General features: G+C 36.9%; 1 protein-coding gene across 5 annotated transcripts in view; it reads left to right on the forward strand.

Annotated features, from left to right (window-relative positions):
- The window catches only part of LOC117233329 (protein unc-13 homolog B-like), a 378,435-nt gene that overhangs the window by 85,248 nt on the left and 272,471 nt on the right, over nt 1-20,716 (forward strand). For all 5 annotated transcript variants that reach the window (XM_033493523.1, XM_033493525.1, XM_033493524.1 and 2 more), the window contains 3 exons: nt 1-2,118; nt 2,222-2,325; nt 2,441-2,643. In XM_033493523.1, coding sequence (XP_033349414.1) covers nt 1-2,118; nt 2,222-2,325; nt 2,441-2,643 — 2,425 coding nt within the window. The remainder of the gene's footprint in view (nt 2,119-2,221; nt 2,326-2,440; nt 2,644-20,716) is intronic.

The raw sequence follows: 20,716 nt of genomic DNA on the forward strand, positions 1-20,716 counted from the left end.
CACTCGTCGTCGAAAACCGCTTCAACCGCAACAACGACCGCCGTCTCGAACAGAGGGCACTGGAAAGAAACTACCTCCGACACCAACAAAGCCAAGCAATGTTGTTATCAATCGTAAGCTTGTCTCTCTACCTGCCACACCGAGCAGGCAACTGCCAAAGACTAGAACTCCTTCCGAGGAGAGCTACTACAAGCCTGACTACAACCAGGACTACAATTACGCTTATCGCAGCCATGATAATTTACCTCAGGATACCTATATTGACAGTATATATAGCGAGGAAAGAGGTTACGTCCAAATGCACGCGCCTGACAAAACTCAATACGGGTCCAGTTACATGCCCCAGGTCGATGACCAGTATACTAGTTCGTGTCAAGAGCCACAGACACAGGATAGGTACGATCAACAGTATTTACAAAACTCGTATAAGGACGAGTATCAAGAGCCTTACCCGCAACAGAATAACCAAGTTTATCGGAATACGTATGAAGATATGATATATCCGAACGTGAGTCAGCCAAATGATCAATACACTAGCCAACCAAACGATCAATACAGGAAAACAAGCAGAGATAGGATAATAGATGATAATTATCAGGTGAAGGGTTACGATCAGAATAACGTACAATATCAGGACAGGAAGAAACCTTACTGGGAAGATACGTATAAAGAGCAATACGACGGTTACAGCGTCTCTACATCGAGCGTATATGACCAAAATAACGTGACAAATAAATACAATCAATACCCGAAAGAGCAATACGATTCTGAGTACAATATAAATACGTCGACTGATTATCAAAGGGCTTATCCTGATACGTACAATCAGGAAATGTACGGTCAACGAATCTACGATCAAGACACATACATTCAGGATATATATAAGGAGGATGGCCAAAATACTTACAGCGAAGATACCTACAACCAGCAGGATCCGTACACTCAGGTGCCCATTACGTCGCAAAGTAATTACGGCGATACTTATACCACAACAGGACCACAAAAGGACTACGTTGACTATCAAACGCCGTATACCAAAGAGGAAACCGTTAGTAGATCGTATCAAAATGACTATCAGAATCAGTATGAAGAGCCTTATAATCAATACGAAGAGTCTTATCCTGATTCTTATCAGGAATCCTTCAAGGAACGTTACAAAGAGAGTCCAGTTACCAGCACGGAAAGAAGAACGAGCGAAGTTCCGGAGTTGTCGGTAACTACGCCCAGAGGTCAGACGAGAACGAACGGATATCAGTCGAGCGAGTCAGACTATTACGTTCCCCCTCAGGAAAGTCAGGATATATCTTCGACTGGTGTACAGAGAAGAAAGAAGTTCGAGAAACGTGGACCTAGCCCACTCGTACAACAACATACAGATTCCTTGGAGTCTAAGGACGACGAATTAAAGGAGTCTATCGAAACTGCCGTGAGTTCAATTAGTAGCATTCCACAGAAGAAAGGAATCAGCAGCGACTATTCAACAGCTGCTGACTCTAGCTCCGTTGGCCCTACTTTGATCGAATCTCCGCAAAGTACGGCGCAGCCCGCGACAACGATGGTTAATCACGTAACAGCCAACCACGTTCCAACTAGTATGACGGTGACGGCAATGGTTCACACAGGAGCTAATGGAAAACGATTAACGAGAACTGAATCCTGTCAGGAGGAAGTTATCGAAGACGAGGAATATCCAGAAATCATACCGAAGGAACCACAGAGAAAAGACTCGCAGCTATCGCATCAAAGTCAACTCAGTCAACATTCTTCCCAGCACAGCCAGCATTCTCAGAAACCAAAATTAAACAGAGGAGATTCTTACGCCTCCGACCACTTCCCCGATGAATCGTACAGCAGAAGAGGTTCATACGCGCAACCTCCAAGAAAAGACTCCTTCTCATCGATCACGCAAGATACCTTCAAACCGCCTCTCACCAGGACAGACTCGTACCAAACGAGAGGTAGCTATGAACAAAACGTCAGTGCTCTTCAGCCCGTTTCCAGAACTGAGAGCTATTCGCGTGGATACTTCAAGGACCAAGAATCTATAGAGGAACCAGAGGTCAGCTTGAGCAGCGCGGTGAATGACGATTATAAGATGAGGGACGAGTCTCTTGAAAGGTAATGCAATGGATTTAGAATTGTTTAAAAATATATAGAATTATTGACATATATTAATACATATATGTATATATTGAATGTTTATTTATGTTTATTTATGAAGGTACGAGCGAGGTGATGACGGAATGCTTCGTGACTCTCGGGAAGACTCGTTGGTGGACACGTACAAAACTACGCCACCGATGTCGCATACCGAAAGTCCACGTGGTAAGATTCTTTATTCTGTATTTTATTATATTTTTGTGAATATATTTGCGAATATATATATATATATATGTATGATAAAAGTTATATATTAATGTTCTTGCCTCTTTATTTACAGGAAGCATAACAAAACAAGCATCCTTAGAAGAAAGTGTTCAAATGGATACTCCACCGAGGAGTCCACCCGAGCCACCACCAGATAAGGAACTCCTCGAGATGGTTGGAGCTGCTTCAGTGCCTACACAATTGAAAGAACGACCGGAGATGACATCAAGGCAACGGTGGCATTGGGCGTATAACCAAATAGTAATGCAGCTGCGGGTAAGTAAATCATATTTTGATTTAGGTATTCAAAACGAATACTGTTATATAGAGAAGTGTTTTATTAATTCTAGACTACTAAATAATATTAAAAAGTATGGAATTTTCAATGAAAGAGGACTTTTATAAGATACCGTATAGATAATAGTATAGATTGGCAAACAGTCCTAGATATCCACTATGCTGAAATAGTGAAGTTGCTACAGAAATAGATATACAGATCTTAAACAAAATGAAAATGACTTTCCGTCACACCGAGGCGCTAGCCAATGACCTAAACGGCGACCTTCCGAAAAATGTAGCGCTTCATGCCGGCAACCCGCATTTTTCTTACTAGTCCTTCGTTGTTGCAACAATAGCCTTGTCAATTATTATCTTGTATCGATTCGTCACGTACGTTTATCGATCTCGAGATCGCATCTATGGGTTCTGTACTTTATCACCCGTGTAGGTCGTATTGTTCGTTGTCAGTTAGAAGGTTGCCACAAATTCGTTGATCCTTATCGGTAGTTCACGGGATAGCACAAGTTATACGTACGTAGATGAATTTGAATCAACGAGTGATATGCTATCTGATATCGAAGCGTTAGAAACTAACGAAACCCTTAATTTAACCACTATAAATAATTTTAACGACTTAAAAACTTATATAAATATAAATAATTGTATCAGTATAAATTAAATTAAAACTTGCTTAATTTCATCGTACGAAAGTGTAAAAAAGCACTTCATGAACCACGAACAAGCATTAGTCACCGAATATTACACACGTCCCAGAAAGCAAAGGCGCACCGATGCATAAATTACGAATAATACGTCGTGATATCACGGCAGAAATAACAGTCGCGCTATTATCGGTGTCAGTCGTTGTAAACGAACAATGAATGTTCATTAGTGTTTTATCGGGAACCTTCGGGAAGAAATACGAGATTATGTTGGCGCAAATACCCACACATACATAGACACACACGGAAGAGGCGTAACTATCCTGAATAAGAGACAAGTTACAATAGCGAATTCAATGCGATTATTCTCAATGCGAATCTCTCGGAACGAATAAACGAGGGAGAAAAGTGAGAGAAAAAAAAGGAGAAAAGAGCTCGTGAATCGAATCCCATTGCGTGGAAAGGAATCCCTGCCGGAGTAAAGGGTACGTTTATCGGCCTTCTCGCTGCCTTAAAAATACGTCGCTCATCGAGGGGACAAGAGATGGGTTAACGGTTAACTAGCTGCGACACGAAACTTCCATTAACGCAACCTTGTCACCCAATCGTGGCACCCTAAGTACGCACCTGACGCGCTCCTGGGAGCCATTGCAGTCGATATATGTATATATACCACGGAGAAATTCGCCTCCACGATGGAAAATGTAAATTCCTCGTGGTAACGCATGCTGAGACGAAGCCGATTGTTTGCTCGCATGGTCCGGCTGCGAAAATTTTCACCGGAGCCAGCCAGCATTCAAGCATCATATTACACTTTGCGAATATCATTTACATTTTCTGCAAATCGATCGTGAAGCTCTCTATCGTTATCTATGTTATTATTCTTACTATTATTGCTATTGTAGCCTATATCGCGTTCGGAGATTTAATTGCTCTATTTAGACCGTAATTTGTGATTAGACGAGAGGAATGTATCGGTTTGATGTAGAAACGATACAAAGTGGTTTAGAGGAACCTAGAAAGCAAAGTCCAGAGAAATAGCAAATGATTTATTTATGAGATAAAATATTTCCACAAGATTTCTAACTTTTAATAATTGTTTATCATGTTTTCGATTGGATAGAATTTTAAAGAATTTTGAAACTGAACGCTACGTACTCTGTGCTTCTATCTTATTTTTTAGTAATACTTTGGTTTCTGACGTCTGTATGAAACATCTACAGCAATCATATAAAAATATTTGCAGAATAATCAGTTTATTTTAATCTGTCATATTTCTGTCATGAAAATGGTAACCGAGGTCTGAAATTATCCCCGTACGCCCAAACGTGATTTAAAATAGCGCGGATAAAAGAATTAAATCGGGCTATCTGTGTCAACATTTACGTATCGTTTTTTCCTCGAGTGGTTACATTTCGCTAAATTCTTAAAATCTTATCCCTTGCAGCTTAACGAATTAAGAGCTTCTTTGCGGTGAAATTTGTCGGCTTATCTCGCGAAAGCTAAACGCATGGCCACTTTGTCTCTTGATTTTTCTACTATAAAAGAAACAACAAGGAGAACCGTTTATCTGGGAAGCTTTAAGCCGGACGAGTCTTTTTGTTAATTGTGATAGTACTAAAGCGATTTACAAAAGCTTACTGTAGACATCAGTGACCGTTACTTTTATACTTCATCCTGTCCGAACCACTAAGGTGATTCCCAGACCGACTAGATCTTCGCGATATTACTCCATTTTTTACGTATTCGTAGGTCACAATGTTCTCGTACAATTTCTTTAAGACCTGTTCGAATTTCGTCAGAATTTTTCAATTTTAAAGATTTCTTTATTACAGATACGTGGCGATGGATTGTTAAATAAATTGTATTCGTATTAACATTAGCAACATCGACGTTTGAAAGGTCTCGTACATATAACAAGTGAATATTTCATAAGATATTTTATCAGTTGATATTAAGAACTGACTCAGTTTTCAATTATTCTCGTCCGAGTCGCGTTACTATGATGTTACTATGAAATTGACAGAAGATAAAACATTAAAATAATTTCTTCAGTTGTATGATTCGCTTTATTCGATAATTGTATCCAGCAGTCACTGCTTATCGGTAAAATAATCGCAAACGTTTCTAAAAAAAAAAAAAAGAAGCAAGTAAAAAGGAACGGTCAAGACATAGCTGTATGAACCTTGTGAAAAGAAACTGTACGAATCTGCATTCGAAGGCTAGGCACGTTCCTGCCATCTTCCCTGCAGAGGCTCGTTTCTTTTGCCGCGATAGGACCTCGTAGGGCCGCAATCTATGTAGGCCAGTCGGCCTAACCGCAATCGGAAGCCCGTATATCGAGTTGGCAGCCTAGAGTTAGTGGTATCACCTTCACCGCCAAGGTCTCGTCTCCCGCTATTTCGTTATCATCGTTGCCACTTGTCATCGCGAACGAACTTGGTATCCTTCAGTAGCGTATTAGATGACAACGTGAAACCATCTACCAACGAGGCAGGAAAGTATATTTTCTATCAGCGTACTTCGAGTAGCGTATTTTGAAAAACGCACGGAAGAATCCACATCGAGGACGAAGAAAAGAGTGAAAGCCGAAGCAGCGACACTATCGATCGTTATTAGGCTTTTATTAGACGGAAGTATCGCCGATAGCTCCCGCAAAGGGAACATCTACACAGGGGGTCGTGTTAACTTAAGTGAAAATATCACCAAGAGGTCCGTCAGGGGCTGACCACCTCCTTTGCCTTAATTCCCGTACGATCCGTCACAGAGTCTGATCGGGCTGCTGCGAGAAACAGGATGTTCTTTATTCTCTCGTCCTTCGTTCCTCGTGTTTCATCGATTTCGACGAACAAAGACGTCCCGTTTCGCAAAGGATAATCAGTGAAATTTACGTGATCGATGATCGTGTAGTGTATTTAACGGGGTAAAAGGATCTTCTCGAGAGAACTTTTCGATACAATGAACTGTGTTTGCGGTCTTGTTCGATGGTAATGTTGCATTACGAAAGTGTTTCGCGGAGCTTGTTGTATACTGGAAGACGAAACTCGTTGGAAAATTATCGAACAATCGTGGCTGGAATGCAGAACGGCGTTCTACGAATTCCAACTTCCGAAGCTTGATAATGGTCTGACCGGAAGGGCTTAAGCGGCACGCCGGATGCCGCGCCGGTATATCGCGTGGATAATGATATCCTGCGTGTAACTACACGTCACGGCTCTGTGAACAGGATCTGCAAATATCGTAGAAATTGCGCACCAACGAATTTCGCTACTCTTTTTTTTCTACCAACGTTTGGTACATTTTTTGGAAACTTTTTTATAATCGACGAAAATAATATTGTTGTCCGTTTTACAATTTTTTTATATCAACGGTCGATCGTTGAATCGTCGAAACTGTTCGATATACAAATAGGAAGAAAAAGTAAATCAAAATGGAGGCTCGTGAAAAGTCCACCGAATGGGCTCTACTATTCCCTCTGAAAGCAGGCTTATTCGCGATGAAGTCCTCCTTGTCTTCAAAGAGCGTGCATCGCGAGAAAGAACAAATAGCCAAGAAGAATCAATTATTAAAGTCGAGAATTCGCCGTGGATCTTCTTTGTCGGACTTGGACAAGCTGCAGTGTAAACCGGTGCTACCAGATGTGATTAGATCGACGGAGAAATGCTCCGAGTCCCTTCCACATTCGCCAGCTTTGTCAAGAGCGAACCTCCAACTGGGAAATTTGTACGTGAGAGATAGCATAGGCGATCTGATGAACATGAAAAGGTATGGCGCGTCCACGTGGAGCGTTAGAAGCGAAAGTTTGATCGCAAAAGTGGTGCCGCTGAGCACGGTGACCCCGAGACACAGTCCGCCGATGGAAAAGAGCATGGAGGACCTCGAGGACGAAATGCAGGATGATTTCCATGTATCCGACAAACCTCTAACTTGTGCTCAAAGAACGCAGAGGCTCAGCAAACTCATCAAGAAACACAGACGCATCATGGTCTTCAGTCCTAGAAGCCTGAAGCGAGATCTCGTAAGTTAAGGCAAACATTCAGAGACCGAGAATATGATTGAAGTTTTAATTGCTCTAAGCTTCGCTTGAAAACGTCTGAGAGTGGTTTGCAAGATGCCGGACTTCTTGCGGTTGATAATGTGGCGATGCCAGAGTATCAGCTGCTGGATAGACTTATTTTGAGAAAGACAATTGTAATTTGAATGTAATTAAGCGTGATAGTAGGTTGTCCGAAAAGTTTCTTTCGTTTTATGAGGAAACAATAGACGCAGGTTTTTTATATTATTTTGTCGAATTACGTACGATCCATTTTATTCTGTTGAGATAAACATTTCACAGACTTGGTTTCACGTTTCTATGAAGGTGCACTGTTGTAAAAAACATGTTTGCGAGTGAAAGACACTTTTTGGGACAACCCAGTACATAATGTTTCTAGAAAGAGAATATACTTTTTGTTAGACTAAGCTCAGCAGAAGAATAGAGGAATTTTTATGTATCCAGAGTTGTTGTTTCACGATTTTTAACACTGTTTATAGATCGTTTAGAGCATCGTAGGGGAAAAAACATAAATGTCATGCTTTTTATTTGGTATAACAGTATACTGTTAGTTATTTTCATAGAACTTGGTGAATTGGTCACCTGTTGGCGAAAGTTTCATATGTTTGCATTGAATAGGTCGTTCGTCTTTTTACTTATACATAGTAAATAACATGGAAAAATCAGAAAATTAGGATACTTATCACGTCTTGAGTGATCAGCTTTACGTAGTATACCTTCTTCTTTTATTTCTTCCCATTGTTACGTCGTCGCATTCATACATTCAACGAGATCGTGTTCACGTGTACGCTAAGAAGCGATGTTATCGACCGTGTATGATAGAGAAGCTAAAACTAGAGACGCGTTGTTAAATTTGAAACAGCTTCTGCAGTCGTGGCGAGAGACACTTACAGGGACTGAAACATTCATGGTACATCCGTCTTTCTCACTCTCTTCCGTAGATTGCTGTATTGGCAGGTGGCCTGCATTCTCTTCACAACGCTCATCGTTATGGCCGTTTTTTTTGGATAAATCCTTTCATCCGACGAGAAAAGTTTGTACTTTGCCGGTTTAGTAGAAGGAATTAGCCAAGAACATATTCGTTCTTGCGACTTTAGAATTTTATCTTTTCATATGCAATAGGCGTAGAAAATATTTTACAGCTTCTGGAGCCTGGAGATTATCCGAAGATTAACTTTACAAGTTTTTTGCTGACTGTATCATTTTTTTCTTTTTTAAACCTTTTTTAAATCTTTTAGAATTCCATGTTTTTTAACCCCGTAAGAAAAATTATTTTCTGCCGATCGTTAATAGAAAAACATTTTTTTCGAAGAATTTTGTAAAAAATATGCAATACACTGAAAGTAGAAGCCTGCTTTATTCGACATATGTTAATTCATACCATTCGTAAATGTAGAGTGTCGGTACAGCATGGAAGGGTTAATAAGATGTTGGAATGTTCAAAGTTATTTAAAATGTACTTGTCTCCGTAAAGCAGCAAACTTATTTCTGCTGTTTGTGTGCAAAGCACTTTGTAGCTTCTCGTGCTTGGAGATTATCCCGGGATTTAACTGTAGGAACTCTTTGAATACATCATTTTGTTTCTTCGGTAAGTTCGATTGTAAAAGTGGATAGTAGGATATATATATATATATATATATATATTGAGATATTAAAAAATATTTGTCATGCTTTATCGCATTTAGAATTTATGTCATATACTTTTCTTCCATTTTGTAAAATCATTTTAGCGGTTATGAGTACATTAACGCAACGTTATGTTGCTTTTTGCTTGAAATTCATAAATTCATAAAAATTGTCGTAATATGAGAAAAAAATGTTCGTTTACTTACAAGTAATTTATTCTGTTTACAAGCTTCGTCAAAGCTTAATTAAACAAATGTTTATATGCGAATGAAAATATTTTTGCCATTTACTTCACTCTTTTATCTCTACGTTAATCAACAAGATTTTCAAGAATCTCTATCGTTTGAATAAATCCAACTCATTAAGACTGTTCGACGAATAGAACTTGATTCTAAAACGAAGCATGCATTTATCGAGGATTTTTGTCAAATAAACGGTTCAGAATCAAAGATTTGGTTGATAAATAGTTGCGTAACGTTATTTATACGAAAGAACGATCGTATTCCCTTCGAAATGTTCTTTTTCTTCATATTCCGCTTTCCTACTACGTTTTGAGATTTCTCTGAAATTTCCTCTTCCTTCCGTGGCAACCGCCATCTCGAAACATGTTTTAGATACGTACACACTTTCCGTATGCAAATACTTTCCAACGTTCTGCATGTGCTTCCACTTTCAAACACTTGACAGTGCAAATACTTCTGGATATAACTTTCAACGTATTGACATTTTACACGATACAATTGTCTATACAGATGTGCAAATTATCAGACCAAGATTATAAGAAAGTAAATAACAGGAGATTTCTTCCAAACAATGCTATATTCCTAATTTATAAACACGAGTTTGATGATTTACGAGGTTCGATCGGAACCTTCTTTCTAGGAAAAGTCTTCCGTTTCTTCGAATATTCTAAGTTCATATAGCAGAAAAAAATCAACAATCGTAGGAATTTCGGACAAATTGGTGGAAATTGTCTGAATTAAAATCAACGAATGTAATCTCTGAAGATTTAACAATGTACTAAAATTGAACAAACATCGCCTGCGCCCTCGTGTTCATATTTTATGCATATAATTAAAGTAATACGTATTAAATTCTATGACAACGAATTTCTTGAATCTTCAAGATGAGAGTAACAGCATGAAACGTTTCCATCGTCGTAATTGATGCTAATCCACGAAAATTTAGACATCGAATTAGTAAGGGATTATCTTTGAGCATGTCTTTTTAAAAACTTATAAATTCCAGGAACTGTTAAGGAGGTGTCCTGAATTAGAATGTTCCAAAACAGTGTTTTTTTTGTGATTTTTTTTTAGAAGGGAAAGGAAGAAATGAAGTTATTGAATTTTGAGGTGTGGTTTTTTATATATTTAACGAATACAAAAAAAATTTTTTTTAAGCAAAAAAGAAAACTATAACAAATTTCTAAGCCTATTTCATGGGCGCCTTGTCGCTGCAGTCTTCAATCGGCGGGAAAGATCCACCTCGTAATTCTTGACTGAAACAAAAAAACCAAAAAAGGATTAAATTATTATATATTTTTCTTCTGAGTGAACTAAACAAAGGCAGAAAAAATGTTTATTTAAATAATTGTTATAGCACCTTAAAGTTTATTTTTTTTTAACATTTTTTTAAACCTGCCAAAATTTTTAATTTCACATTTTTTTCTGTATTTTTAAACATCGAAATACATTCGAAAGTTAATCCACTCGTCGTGGAAAGATCATCAGAATAACTTTCAATTCAACATTTCTTTTTCACTGTTCTGTAGAAATTGCTTCAACGCAAGTTAAATGAATGAAAGTTTAATTCAGAATTTTGAATGTTTTTGACGCTACATCGCAGCCTATAGAAGAAGATGAAGAGTGAGAAGATCGTTTCATAGTCGTTGAAGATATCTGCGATCTCCCTGGAATTTTTCAGTAGGCGACCAGAAATCCTCGGGGAAAATCCTCGACACTTGAACCACTGCACGACAATGACAATCTCTTGTCAATTTGCATAGTTTTGTACGGTCACGTAGCTTCTGGTAATTTTTCCTCTTTCATGTGTCACTCGCGGAACACAAGCCACGTTTTAGCTTCTATCTTTTCCCTCGCGATTCCCCGGTCGTTCCTGTGCGCCAAGAGAACTTTTTCGGTTACTCGTTCCAATGGGCGTTCGTTTTACGAAAAAATACAGTGTACAGTGTACACGCGATGGTACAAAGTTAATGAACGAAGCTCCTTGTAGCGCGGAAATGCACGCCGATCAAAGAAAGAATTAGGCGTGGAAATATGGCGATGTTTTTCTGTAATATTTTACGTTATTTGCTCAAAGAGTCGAAGAGCCGCGAACAAATTGACTAATTTGATCAAGCACTGTCGACAAGAAGCAGACATATTTTTTTTTTACCAAAGGCAAAATTATTTCGATATTGGATGTCAGAACTCTCTCGCACAGTCGAACTATTATTGGTGAAATTTGATACGTCACGAGTTATTAGTATTAATAAATTCCCTGGCACTCTAGAGCAATAAGCTCGATAATAAAGCAAAATGAAATGTTACAAATTGCAAGATATTTGATTGGTTTATTTGACAGAAAATCGTGAAAAAGGAATCTATTAATCGATAAATTATTGTACAAGGAGACCTCGACGATGTAATATTGTGCTTTTGACTGAAATAATCGCGTAATACGATAATTAAGAATCGTTCGAGGTACAGTTTAACTCAACCTAATTGTTACCATCAAATTGTAAGCTGAAGCGAAGTTTCAAGTGAACTGTATGAGATTAATTTCTCTGGATCAACGACGTTAATTAGACTTGAGCATTGCCTATCACAAGATTACGCTCACCTCGACCTCTGTTTACTAACTTCTCATTGACTAAACACGGATCAGAAACAAGCTGTAACTATAATTCTATTTGAATCTCCATTATACGACATAAATATTTATTAGTTATTCAACTTGTTAATTAATATCGCGCCCTTAGGACGAAGAATCTAGAGTCTTGAATTTCTGGTCCCGAAGGTATTCACCAAAATCGATGATATCCAACAAAACTTTCTGTTAAATTTTGTTTAAAAGTTCAGAAACCTTCTTACGAACTCGTAATTGGCTTTAGTATATTAAGTTTACAACTGTGTCGCGCTAGTAATAACGTAAAAATTAAACTCTAAATATCTCGAAAAATTATTTTGACGAAAATTATTTCCTTCCTTTTTCTTATAATACGATATATGTGTAGGTATATGATTTCTAACGAGAGTATCTGGCGCGCTGTTTAATTCTTTAGGGAATTACCTATATCTGTAATTCTGCAGTGAGGATTACCGTGTAGATAAAGAAAAGACTTACAAGGATAATCTTCTTTTATATCGCTATAACATCCTTTGAATAGTTAACTCTAACGAATAATCAGCGCCAATGATCAAAACGAAGGGAGCAATTACATTAAGCAGAACGAGAAACCGTTGCCTAACCCGAATAGTCTTGTCCTAAACGAGGCAATCATCCGGCAAGTACAAGGTTTACATTCGAATTTCGGTCCAGCACTAGCGATCCGATTGATCGATCTTTTCACGTTATATGGAATGTAAAAGGAGGTTCGAACAATCAAAATTTATCGTCGTATCAGTAATACGACAATTTTTCTTGCACCTATAGAGCTGTAGAAATATGTGCTGTTTGTATGCCAACCGCGACTACCATCGTATCTGTGGCTCGACTTTCCTCGCGGAAATATCCACGTGTGAGAAAGTTGGCAGGCTGAAGAAAACTTCGTCCTTGCCATCTGTGCACTTTCTACGATTCCCAGGGGAGTGAAAAAAAAAAAAGAAAAAGAGAAATTTGCTGACATACGCGACATTACATTTTTCAATGCTTCGATGACCAGCGAAGTTCCTCCTCGAGAACGAGGTATCCTTCTTGAAAGGATACTTCGAATATTTGTCATTTCATATCTTTGAACGAAAAAATTTGTAGCTTTATGTTGTGGAAGAATTTGAAGTATTTTCCGCGGTAATTTTAATCGTGCTTTAATCGTTTTTATGGAGAATTATAGCGTACTTAGGGAAAGAGGTAGAAATATGACTAGAGTGAAATAAATCGGAGAATATTTCTGGTGGAAGTATGGCGAAGAAAGCCGTGGTCGACATAAATAGCTCGGAGGATACTGCACAGACATTTTTCATAATCGTATATTCAAGCGAAATAGTTGTGATCGTCCTAGTTGTAGTCCTTAATATTTAGAAAGCATTTGTACATAACATTGTACGAAGAATATATACAAAATTTGCTACAAGTGATTTGAAAAGTACGCGTTATAAATGTCAGAATTAATACCAATATTATACGCTAAACATATTATCCGTGATATTAAAATATATTTAATTTCCTCGAATTTCCACTCGCTGAAATTGAAACTTACATGCACGTGTCGTATCTTAAACTTTGGAATCGCCAGACATAGAAATGAAAGGTCTTTAAAAAGATATTAACTTATAATTTTGTCAAAATTAAAAAATCGGATAATTGAAAAGTTGAAGAATGAAATGAAAAATGAAAGAAATTAGAAAATCTGACAGATCTTTTTTTGCAGAAAATCGATGAAAATACGGTAAATCGCTATTAATATATTTGTCATTAATCTCAAATAAATAACGAAATTAACACAAGATTCGATATAATTGTAATTCGGATATAGTTGCAAATTTTTGGCTGGTAATGCGCGTTAACGAACTTAACACCCATCGTGGCCTTATCGCATTGACAACAGGCTAAAATCAATTTCCTGTCTAAGCATCCTTCTCTCTGGCTGTGGAACATCGTGTACGTAATTACGACCCTTTCGACGTGCGAACAACACACGGAGGAGCACGTGTTTTCGCAGGCAAACACATTCATAACACTAGTTCAACTATCGTGCCACCCTCGACATCCTACTATGCAAGCACCTAATCGAACTCGTGGCGGACAGCTTTATCGAGAAGAGGGTGCTCAAAGGGATAAGAGATCCTATATCAAACGCAAAGTCGATGGACAATGTCGGCAAGGAACAGGAAAACGATCAATCCGGGATTAACTGATCCCGCGGTCTACTCCAGTCTTGGTTTGCACGTCCTTCACGAAGCACGGCTAATCTTCCAGTCTTCTGGCTAATCTTCTCTCGTTAACATAGCCATGATTGACTTGTAAGACGTCAGTGTAACAAATGACGTGGGCGTTGGACGAAAAGTTTTCTACGTTTTCTATCGAGGTTGTTCGTTGGATCGTCTCATAAATTACGCGTAGATCTGAGCAACACGATTTACAACATACGAATTTTCTTTATCATCGTTGAGAAAATTGTCTAACTTTATGGTTTCGAGTTGTCGTATTCTAAGAAAGCCTTCTTAAATCTGCCCATAAGAAACACCGTAAGCTTCGATATTAAAAAATACACGCGATAAAAGAATAAATGATTGGCATATCGTTGCAGAGAAATGGAATAGTTTGGTAAAATATTAGAATTTTCTGGATATTACTTGTATCAAGTATACTTGTTGCTCAATTATGGAAGAACGCGGTATATGTTAAAGAAGAGTTCTCGTGGCAAATGGTCTTAAATTTCTACAGTTTCAACCATTAACATTTTAAGTAAGCGTATTACCGACTCCTTTAAACAAAATATTGTACACTACTGTAATTTTACACTAAATCAGGTCGTCGATCAAATTATTCAAACGTACGAAGAAACTCGTTTTATACGCTTTTTGCGGTTACTCTGTTTCTCCATAATTGGGCTCTATGACAGACCACGCTACATATTTGCAAGTATGTAAGCTTTCTTGTAACTTGTGTACAACTAGTCGCACGCATAACCATACACGATCCTCCTTTAAAAATATTTTATCGTCTATCACTGGAAATTATTTATTTCGAAGAACATTTTTGTACTTTTAAACGCAATATCTTCGATGGAGATAGGATAACTAAACTGCCAAGTTCTACGCATTTATGGGAAACTCGAAGCAGTACAAATACGCAGAACGCGCTTAATATTTAGAAAAACGTTTATAAAATAATCAAAGTATCGCGATACTCGTTCTAATATTTAGTAGGCGAAATGATTTTCCGCTTGTGTGCTATTCTTTCAATTATATTCGTACAAGGATGAATTTCCATAGATATCCGCAGTCTAGAGATAACATACGACTGTACGAAGTGATCCCCTTGAATTTTGTCTAGAAAAATAAAAAGAACATTTGCCTTTTAATTCCCGGTATGAACACAGCAGTCCTGCACCGGGTCCTTTCAATTTCCAACGATTTTGTATTTACAGAAGAGATTGGCCGATGCAAAAGAAGTTAAAAGATGCCCTGGCCCCCGGCTCGCTTTGAAGATGTTCATATCTGTTGAATCGGTCGAATTGCTTCTGGTTCAAATCCCTGGAAACGTACCCTTTTATCTGTTTCGTCAGTCAAACGAGATGACAACTATCTCTTTCTGTGCTCTGACAATACTTTCTTCTCCTTCGCGACGATATTCGTCTTGGGACAATCCTTCTGTAAGATTGTTTCGTGCGATCCTATCGATCGGGATATCGCTTTAGATATTCTCGGTTAAAGAACGCCAGCTTAAATCCTCAATTACGTTTGATGTGGATGAAATCTCGTCCTGTGATCGACGGTTGTTGTTCTTCCCTTTCAGTCTATGCAATAAAGATCGTCCAACGCAATATTGTTAGCAAAATTCTACAGTTCCTGAACCCTAAATCTTTGCCAAAGGGAACGACTCTCTTGGCTCCTTTTATTTCGCTCATCCATCTGCTATTCTCTCTTGCGTGTTTCTAGAGGCATTTTCGGTACCGTAGGTAGAGCTCATATTTATTCATGATACCCAAGGAAATAATGGGAACAACCTTTCACAGTTGTTTCTATTTACGAGCAAATTTCGTCAATCTCGCGGTACTGCGTGTGAACGTGGTTAATTTAAAACAATAATGTGTTTGTCGATACAAATTGTCTCTTCCGTTTCTAATTTATATCGTTTAAACTTTACCGTTGAAGTTTACTCCCACCATCTGCATACATTTCAAATGCAAGTGTAATTTATTGCCCTTTGCACGATGTTTACTGCATTCGACTGGCGGATGTTGAAACAACGATTTAAAAATACAATTCTTTATTGAATTTAAGGAAATTCCAGGGTTCCGCATTGTAATCAATATCCTCGTTACCTTGGCAGAATTTTATTATGACACGCGTGTTTCCACTTAATTCTCTGTCAATCAGATTTTTGAGATTTGAATGAATTATTTTAATTTCATTTAATACGTATACGAGAATCTTTCAATTTCGTATGAAAAAGCTGTTGAGCAAACTAAAAATTGAAATTTGCTGAATTATTACTATGTACCGATCCTTTTGGAATTATTAGTCTGTCTCCTGCCACGTTACAGATGGTTCTGACATTTGACTAATTGAATGTGTGCTGAGTTTCAAATGAAACGCCCTTCAAGAAGGATCTGTTTGCCAACCGGAATTCATGAAATTACGAGTATTTTAGTCGTCACTCGTAATTTTACCAGTCATGATTACATTCGCACGAAATTCTCTGAAATGTTAGCGAGCTTTTTTAATCAGATTACAAACATTTAAGATTGCCTAAGGTGAAAAATATTATCTTATCGGACATGATAATTATATTAGCGAACAATTGCTGTCGATACAACAAATGTTATACATTCTTGGCCTAGAATATTGACAATATTGACAAATTGATATTAACAAATACAATGACATTATGATCTTTCAAATCGTTCGAATAGTTATAAAGAATTTATGAGTTGTGTATTTCTACAATATTTTCACAATAAGAAAAACATTTTATATCTATATGTGCATACGTTAAAATTGACAAATAAAAGTTAAAATATCTGCCAAACTAATGGTTTCTCGATATGAATAAATAAATATCTTTTTCTAGCGAATATCCAACTGGGTGGACTCTATAATGTTATAACATACGGTGTCATTTAAAAAACTCAGTCACCTTGATATCTCGGAAAATGTAAGACATTAGAAATTAAAATCGCGTCTGTCCGATCAGACTCTTGAAATGCAACATATTTCATTTAAGATATTTTTCGATAAAATCAATATAGGTATCGACTTATCTTAGATAATACACACTTCTCATTAATTCAACCTGTATACGATATATCATATATTTATCTAATTATTACTTGTTTTCTGTTACAGGTGAGTACTTTTATTTGTTTAATCTCGTCCGAGAATCGGATCGATCGATCGTGCGAAATAATCGGCCGCAGGTGAGTGTTATCTCAGCACGATGTTTTGCCCTTAATTATGACGGTAGACGAGCAAAGTCGTCAGGTGTATTATTACGACGTTGAATAAACGGTATCAGTGGTATGATACCGCCAATTTACGTCCGGTCTCTAAATTGTTGTTACAAAGCGTTACACCGCAATATAATGCCCCATAAACGATCGAAGTTTCATATAAAATCGTCAGTCGAAAGTGCACCGGACGTCATGAAACCGACGAGGCGAGTACAATGTCTTGTTGCACTGTAACAAGAAATTAGGTGCAATTTGTCGGCGGACAAGGTATTTCCCGAGCAAAGCTTCACTTTTCGCGTCAACATCTTCTTATCGTGAAATCGTGCGTATAAACTGATTTCGCCCTTTATATTTCGATTTATGGTTACGAATTCTAAAATCCTTGAAAAATAGATCTTCGAAACTTGTGACGTATTTCATGTGTACGTGTATATATTTTGGTATATTATGGTTAAGTGAAGTTTTAATACAGAAACTACGTATATTTTATATATATTACAATTGAAATTGTTGAAACGAATAAACGTTCGAGTTTGCCTGCGCAAAGGGTTGAAATATCGGCGATTCAACTTATGATGCGTGAAACTAGCGTTTAAGATATGAAATTTTGTTAATGATGACGAAATGATCTAGCCATTTATTTTCAGATATATCTGACTCTAATTCTTAAATATCTACTATTTTAAATTAATATACTAATTCTTAGATATTTAGTGGAAGTAGGGCAAAAAGGTCAAGACAAGGATAATAGTTTGAAATTGAAAAAACAGATAAAAATATTTATCTTTGATACATATATATTGTCTACTTTATTATTACAAAGGAAGAAAAATATTTATCTTCCGAGTTTACTCGGGAGTGCGGTACAGTTATCCGAAGAACACGTCACAGTGACAAGTACGTTCAGTCGTATGGAAGATGACACGTTCTCGGGATGACAAGGTGATTAAACATGCACGAGGCACCTCCCAATATACTTTATCACAGGGCCATATGATCATATCAACGAACAAGTGTCCGGAGATGGAAATTTCAACGGTTCACCATGAGCCGGTATTAACGAAAATTTTGAATGATTTACGCAGACTCAGCGCGAAATACGTATATCTAAGTCGAGATTCAATAATTCTTTCAGTCGGTAAATGTCCTACAAATGCTATCTTTACGTTATTGAACGAATCTCGTGAAATAAATTTCACTCCAATGACAACTTATCTTCGTATAGTTACTGGTTTGTTAAAAATCTTTCTCTTTCAATGTTCGCTTAGTATAGCATTTATATTTGGTTTAGACAACAAGGAATACGTAATTAATATAGTATTAGGTTGTCCGAAAAGTTTCTTTCGTGTCAGAAGATGATAATAGATGAACAGCAATTTCTGTTTTATATTATTTTATTGAATTAGATATGATCCATTTCGTTATATTTCTATTATTATATTTGTGCATAATTCAATAAACTAATATAAAAGAAAAAACATTGTGCGTCTATTATTTCCTTATAAAACGAAAGAAACTTTTCGGACAACCTAATACATCGGAACACAGATTGTCAGAGCATTATAATTATTGACCAAACAAGATATTATTTTTGTTAACGACTTTTCCACCGTTCGAATGAAAATATCTGTGTTATCGGCGAGTATTGTTCGTTCAAAGATAACAAAAAAATAAAAAAATAAAAGAAAGAAAAGGAACAGGTGCCAATTCTGTAACCACGAGCCACAGCAATGAGAATTTATGGATTGGTGAATTGTGAATGGAACGTTCGCAATTGATTGGTTTCAAATGATAAAGCTAGTAATGTGCCGTGTATATTGGATAAACTCATAAATGAAAATTCGATTACGGTTTGTGAATGCCGTATTCGATTTGTTCATCGAACCCACTATTTTTTAATTTCCGTGTTATTCGATTATATTTTCAAGTTACAGTAGGTCGTGCCAATAAATGTTTCTTGTTTTTGCTATTGTTTCTACTAACTTTTTTACAGAGAATATTCTACAGTTTTCATCCGTCATTATTCAAATTATCATACAGTTTCGTTATAAATTACGATATTCATAATTGGAAGCCTACATTTCTAGATTTTTTATTATTACAGTTACGACCTTTTTAGTAACGCAATGGGGTCAGCTTATTTTTATCGCAAACGCGAGTAAATTTGACACTTTTTTTTTTAACGAAGAATTTCATAATTTTAAATCAACAACGAAGTATTGGAACTATCATGATAATCGTTCAAACATCAAAAGATTTTGTTACGAAGAAATCTAAGTGCAATTGCTCGAATTATCGAAAATACCATAATTACCTCAACGACAAATTTGACGTTATTGCGACCAATTTGAATGGAATCGTTCGAAATCTATATCGATCTAGTTAAAAATATTATGTTCGTTGCCTAAACAAGTCCACTTTCATAAATACGAAATGGTCTACCTCTGAGATAATTCGTAATATCGTCGTATGCATTTAAAACCATTTATTACTGTTTTACCGCCACTAAGTACAATATCCAATTTGCGGTAGTATACGAATGGCGTCTGAGCTCAACGGGGATGTTTTCTAAGACGGTGCGTTTCTCGGAACCGTCTCTCACCGAATTGCTGGCTAGCGAACGTTGACTTAATGGGTGGTAATTTAAGGTCGGAGACTTAATGGTTACGAGAAAATCGACCCGTTGGGAACACAACGGGCAATGGAGTTATGGCAGCTGAACACGAGTGAAAGCACAGGATATGAAGAACTTAGCTACCATTAAGCGATGGCAGATGCACGGGAGATTGACAAAGTTGCGTGTCTGCAACCTCGATAACTATTCGCTGTCGTGTTTCTTAAAACGGAAGGATTGGGTTGAAATAGAAGAAAAGAGTAGTATATCAGAGTGACTATAATTTCAAGTTTGAAATTTATTATAATTTTCACGTTCCATCAATTCTAATTCTTATAGGGGATTTATTAGAAAAATATCATATTAATGTATTCTATGATTTCGGATTTCATATGACTGAAATATATAAATATTGTTATTATTATTGTATTGATAAAAATTATCAGTTTCAAGCTTTCTAACTGTAGGGAAAAAATTTTGCACGAAAAAATATTCAATAAAAAGATACGGGTAAAATAAACGATATCGGAAAAATTCTACTAAAATGACGCTTTTTATTCAATTATTTAAGTCATGTAGTTAAGTCATATAGAGTAACTTTCGTAATTAGACACAATAAATAACCACCTTTTGTCTATTTTTAATTAACCATCAGTTGATTTGTTTCTCATTAACTTATTTTTAAATAGTCGATCACTAAAAAAAGTTTCTATCCAATTATTGTACACATGATAATCCTAGGTTGGAGAATTGCTTGTTTAAATCTTATGAATTCTTAT

This window comes from Bombus vosnesenskii, unplaced genomic scaffold (genome assembly GCF_011952255.1).
Source record: "Bombus vosnesenskii isolate JDL3184/JDL3185 unplaced genomic scaffold, Bvos_JDL3184-5_v1.1 scf7180000013295, whole genome shotgun sequence".
Lineage (NCBI taxonomy): Eukaryota > Metazoa > Arthropoda > Insecta > Hymenoptera > Apidae > Bombus > Bombus vosnesenskii.